Genomic DNA, 5,550 nt, shown 5'->3' on the forward strand with positions numbered 1-5,550 from the left:
CATATTGTATATTATACTTTTTGATGATGTTGGATTTGATTGTACATTCATATCTATGTCAAACTATACCCCAACCCGTTCATTTACCCAACCACCCGCTGTCTCGAAAGAGAACTCAAAAGCACATGTATAAATATTGAGCTAGGAGCCGGAGTGTAATTAACGCCTGGGAGGGAAAGCAAAATTATGCTTGAATAAACATTGGTCCGTAACTACTATAGAAGCCGGAGTGAAGGAGCTGGCCCCTCTTCTGTTCTTTTCACACACGTGCCAATGTGGGTACAATTTAGGAATATACCTTTCTACCTCCTTACCAAGAAGCTTGCTTTTGATTTAGGAGAATGTATAGGTTCAACTATGATGATTGATAGTAGTGGGTTCAACTATGATGATTGATAGTAGTGCTAGGGGAAGCATCAGTGACAAGTCTGTGAGGACTAGGGTCAAGCTACCTTTGTATAGGGCCTTGCGTGTGGAGTTGTTGCTGGTTGATGAGATCACAGGGGAGAAGGTAGAGGTCCAGATCAGGTATGAGAGGCTGCCTAACTTCTGCCTCTTCTGTGGCTTCATTGGGCACATGGAGGCGAGATGCGATATGCCTAAGACAGATCGAAAAAACATGTACAACCTGAAGCTCAGGGTGCTGCCGGTGCACTTTGAATTCCCCCACACCTGGTTCTTGCCAGATGCAATGGGCCAAGCTTTGCCCCAAATGTCTTCTGCCCGCCCATGGCGGGAACCGACCCCGGCGAGCCAGGAACAAAAGCAAGATGCCTCAGCAAATGGTGCTGTCAAGCAGGTGGCGGCGGAAGTGGCACGGCTATCAGTTGGTGACAACCATATGCAAGTTCCCAAGATAAAGCCTCCAAGTGACAGCGATCAGATCGATGAAAAGGAAAATATTGAAGATGACAAAGAAACAACCCTGGAAGCGGCTGATAAAAAGAAGGTGAAAAGCTGGAAACGAACGGTGCGTGACGAACCGGGCAATCAGAGTAGTGATACACATAATTTTGTAAACGCAAACAAGTAAGTGGTCCAGGGTGCTGGGATTGTGCGTTCTCGGGAAGAAGGCCATGGTGAGGAGGAAGAGATGGAACCAATGGCAAAAATAGACTATCCAGCAAACTGTGACACTGGTTGATGGCCATAGTGAAGTGGGCCTGCAATCCACAACAAAGTCTGCAGTGAACGAAGGTGCAACTGCAGTGGGCAGCATGAAGGACAGTGGCAGGGCAACACAGGGAACAGATGGTGGAAGGGCGGCGACCGGTCCTGGGGCTACCGGCAAACTGCCGGGCGCTACTGAGAGCGCCCGGTCAGTTCAGGTGTTTGTCCAGCTTGTCTGGACGCTAAATCCCGGGCTGAATATATCTTCAGGTCATGGGCAGAACGTGATGTTATCGCCTTTTGTTGGTCTGCGAAGTGGTTACAGTAGCAGGTGCTTGTTCTCAGCAAGCCTCTGCATGGATGTCTTCGTTGCAGTTTGTTTTTACCCACCAGATAACTTCCTTATCCTTGTAATGATTTCCCTCCCTTATGAAATAAAACAAGGGAAAATTCCCTGGAAGGCCCTCAAGCAAATGACGCTTTCTTCTATGGCCCTGGAAAATTGAGACGCCCTTCCGTGACCTCCTTTTTATTTTCGTTCCCTTCCACGGCCCTCCCGTTAGATCTGCAGTTAAGTCCCAGTTAAGTGACTGTGAAAAGACCGTAGTACCCCCGGGCGAAATCCCCTGCAATGCCCTCAAACAAATCATGCTTCCTTCTATGGCCGTGCAAAACTGCAACTTCCTTATTTGACCCTGATGAGCTCACCAACAAGACAGTGTATGGGTACACTCAGAGCTTGATATCTTGTAGTAGCATTGCTATATATAAGCATCAACTGATACATAATATAAGATAAACAAAAGGACAGCTGCACACTCCACAATTTTGAGAAAAAACTAAAAATCGGTATGTACATATGAAATGTCGTATGAAATAATAATTGTAAACCTTAAGCGAGATGAACATTGCAGTGAATGTTTAGCCAAGTTTACCAATATACATAATATAAGCATCAACTGATACGTAATATAAGATAAAGAAAAGGACAACTGCACACTCCCACAATTTTGAGAAAAAACTATAAGACGGTATATTCTCAGCAGTTTAGAGAGTAAAAATCACACAGTCAACTTACTAATGAGTTCACAGCCACATTTGTTACGTAAGTTCACATATAGTAGGTTCAGACACCTAAATACTGCATGACATGCATATTCACATACAGCTCCACAAAACGAGTTCAACAAGTACAGAATATGGTAAATCACAAATTGAGCTGTCTTTTGCTTCTTGTGCTCATTGCAGGGCTGCAAGAATCAACTTTTTTGCTTCTTGTGGCCATTGCAGGGCTTTCAAATGACACATCGTTCTTCTTTCCTTTGTCTTCAGTTTGCTTCTTGGCTTTGGGCTTCATGAGCTTTCCCTTATCTTTAGCCTTGTTAGCTAGCTTGTTTCCTTTTTCTTTGGCTGCAACAAGTGGATTTCCCCTAGCCATGGGAAACTCAGAGCTAATGGGCTCAGGCTGGTCTGTACTACCTGCACTACCTGCTGACTTGGATCTATATATGTATAACAAATAAAAATTATCAAGTGTTGTAGATAAAATAAGACTGATTTGTATTCAAGGCTGATTGCAGCAAAATAAAATACATCAGAATTAGAAGCATATATTACCTGATCAAGTCTCCAGAATCTAATGTGCCTTTTCTAATTTTCTTCTTAGTTGTAGGTTGCACACTTTGGCTATTGGAAACAAAGAGAGATAATTAGATGAATATTAAGATGCACATAAAAAGATTGTGAAAGAGAGAACCTTGGTGGAAAAGTCATAGAGGATGCTGGTGCTTCACCATAAAAAGTACTATGCTTTCCTCAGTTGATGCCTTGGTAGTCTTTCTCTTCTTCTTTGGTGGTCCTCTACAGAAGTATGGGGTAAACAAAGGTGTCATTTTTGTGTACAAATTGGTTTCATGTTAGCCCAGTACTAAAACAAAGTATAGTTTATTACCTCACAGCCAGCAGAGCTGCAATATCCTCTGGGTTGCCCTTCTTGCAACTTGGCCAGTGATGCCCATAACCTTGGTCGGTATTAACTACTGGAAAGCTTTTCAAATCTGCATCGTAGTACTGAACATGTGCTACTTCTAGATAACCTGGTGGATACATATCTGTGATCTCATCGACCAAGTCTTTCAAATTTGTTGTATCACTGTCAACAACCTTGTCAAAGCAAAAACAACGGACATCCTTTCTGACCTTTTTTGGATTGCCAAGAAGCTTAATTTCCAACAAATAAGTTGATTTTGGATCCATCCTATCAATTATATTATCCTACACACCTGAGCAATACACTGTAATGTCAGATGAAGCCAACAGATAGGCATGGCTAAATTGAAACCAGATAGGCATGGCTAAATTGAAACCTCGCGCACATAAAACAGGCACTGCTTGATGTTTATTCTGATATTATGACAGACACCACTTGTTTGAGAATTGTTTGAGAATTGTTAACTAGCTTCTGAGCGATGCAAATGATATGTTCTTCTTTTGTATACTATATACAGAAGAGCATACGATAGATGCTCCTGTTGTGACGCGCCACCTGGCCATTACTTGTTGCTGTTGTGCGCGGATCATGGAGTAGATAACGTGTAGTTCTACTATATAATCTGTCAAACTCCATTTATGAATCCACAATTGATAGTCACTTAAACATGACATATACCCTTTAAAACTATATAATCTGCAGTACTAATTGACGAGCGTCAGCCAATTCTAGAAGTTTTGTGGCAGATGGAGGTTAGAAGAAGCCAAGTTGAGGACTGCAATCAGCTGGCGAAAGCAAGACGATTTAAATTTCATCAGGCCAACACAGGTCGTCTGAAACTAGTTTTTAGAGTTTAGGCTCAGGTGACAGAGCTTTTAATTGGGTTTGCAACTTGATATAGATTCAGGAAATGACTAGCCAACAAACTGACTAATTAATACTAAGTTGAAGTATTTCAGTACCGGTATTATGATTCGTCAGAGTTTTTGCTTTTATCGCCGCCCTCCGCCTGCACACGCGCCGCCCGCCCTCCGCGCGTCCGCCCTCCGCCTGCACGCGCGCCGCCCGCCCTCCGCCTGCACGCGCGCCACCCGCCCGCAGCGCGCCCGCCCTCCGCGCGCCGACCCTCCACGTGCCGCCCCTCCGCGCGCCGCCCGCCCTCCGCTTGCACGCGCGCCGCCCGCCCTCCGCGCGCCGCCCGCCCTCCGCGCGCCAGCCCTCCGCGTGCCGCCCTCCCTCCGCGCGCTGGCCCTCCGCGCGCCGCGCGCCCGCAGCCCGGCGCCCGCAGCTCGCCGCCCGCCCGCAGCACGGCGCCGCCCGCCGCTCACGGGATACGACGGGGGAGATGGGGTCGGGGGCGTGTGTGGGAGTGGCAGGGGTAGTTGAGTCCAGGATATTTTTCTTCTCACCTCAAACCTTAAACCCTAACAGATTGGGCTAACGGATCTAACGGGAGGGCCGTGGAAGGGAACAAAAATAAAAAGGAGGCCACAGAAGGGCGTCTCGGTTTTCCAGAGCTATAGAAGGAAGCGTCGTTTGCTTTAGAGCCTTCCAGAAAATTTCCCCATAAAACAATGGAGCTGCTTGGGCTATGTGTCTGGTTGTTCACTAGTTTGGTTATCCCTATGTTTTTGGCAAAAGAAGACTTTTGATCCATCCCTGGTGCCCAAACAGAGGGGGCCGCCGAGCAGGGATTTTAGCTCTATGTCCTGCTCAAGTAATGGTTCATCCATTGAACCAAGTGCTGTTTCAGTAGCTTCGGCCAAGGTGCCTGGCCAACGGAAATCAGGTGTAATGAAACCTGGAGTTCGAGATGGTAAAAATCTGAAGCGAAATGGAAAGAATGGGGTTGAAGTTTTAATCAACGTGTTAGCAAAGAAGGGTATGTCGGTGGATCAGTTTGTTACTGCTTCCTTGAGGCTAGATAGTGTTTTTCATGGACCTGATGAGGAGGAGGTGGAGGAGGGCGTTTTTATGGGGGATGCTAGTGAAGTTTCTCCTTCAAAACGCAGTAAGATACAAGTCTTAAACCCAGCGATGTCTGTTAACCTGGTGGGAGCTCACGGCGAGCCCCACCAAGAGCAATGAATGCTACAGCCGAGAACTGCCGGGGGGTGGGGAACTCCCGGACAGTTCGCGACTTGACTGCCCTTATGCAGTCCTATCACCCCAAGCTTGTTTTCCTTTCGGAGACTAGGCAAAGTGAGGAAAGAATGAAGAATTTGAGGTGAAGAATTGGTTTGAAAGGCTGTCTTGCTGTGGGCAGCGATGGAAACAGTGAAGGGATAGCTCTGTTCTGGGACGAATCAATCTCGGTCAAGCTGATTGGCATGTGCAACAGACTTATAGATGTCACAGTTCAGGAGTGTCCGACTTCACCTCCATTCAGGGTCACTTTCGTTTATGGTGAACCACGCATGGAGGATAGGAAAAAGATGTGGGAACTGTTG

The 5,550-nt window shown here is 46.3% G+C and overlaps 1 protein-coding gene across 1 annotated transcript; it reads right to left on the reverse strand.

Annotated features, from left to right (window-relative positions):
- Nucleotides 1-2,866: 2,866 nt before the first annotated feature.
- On the reverse strand, nt 2,867-4,833 carry LOC112898143. The gene is made up of 4 exons (XM_025966529.1): nt 4,773-4,833; nt 4,063-4,176; nt 3,062-3,206; nt 2,867-2,970 (listed from the first exon to the last, which is right to left on the reverse strand). The coding sequence occupies exons 1-4, from the start codon at nt 4,831-4,833 to the stop codon at nt 2,880-2,882; spliced, it is 411 nt and encodes a 136-aa protein (XP_025822314.1). The 3' UTR covers nt 2,867-2,879.
- Nucleotides 4,834-5,550: the final 717 nt, after the last annotated feature.

This window comes from Panicum hallii, chromosome 6 (assembly GCF_002211085.1).
Source record: "Panicum hallii strain FIL2 chromosome 6, PHallii_v3.1, whole genome shotgun sequence".
NCBI classification, from domain to species: domain Eukaryota; kingdom Viridiplantae; phylum Streptophyta; class Magnoliopsida; order Poales; family Poaceae; genus Panicum; species Panicum hallii.

Excerpts from the sequence above, each read along its gene's own strand:
- LOC112898143 (XM_025966529.1), bottom strand. The coding sequence starts at position 4,833 with ATGGATGAACCATTACTTGAGCAGGACATAGAGCTAAAATCCCTGCTC. Across the intron at positions 4,177-4,772 it reads CCTGCTCGGCGGCCCCCTCT|GCGGAGGGCGGGCGGCGCGC; the intron begins GTTTGGGCACCA and ends GCGCGCGTGCAG. Across the intron at positions 3,207-4,062 it reads TCTGACGAATCATAATACCG|GTTATCTAGAAGTAGCACAT; the intron begins GTACTGAAATAC and ends TGTATCCACCAG.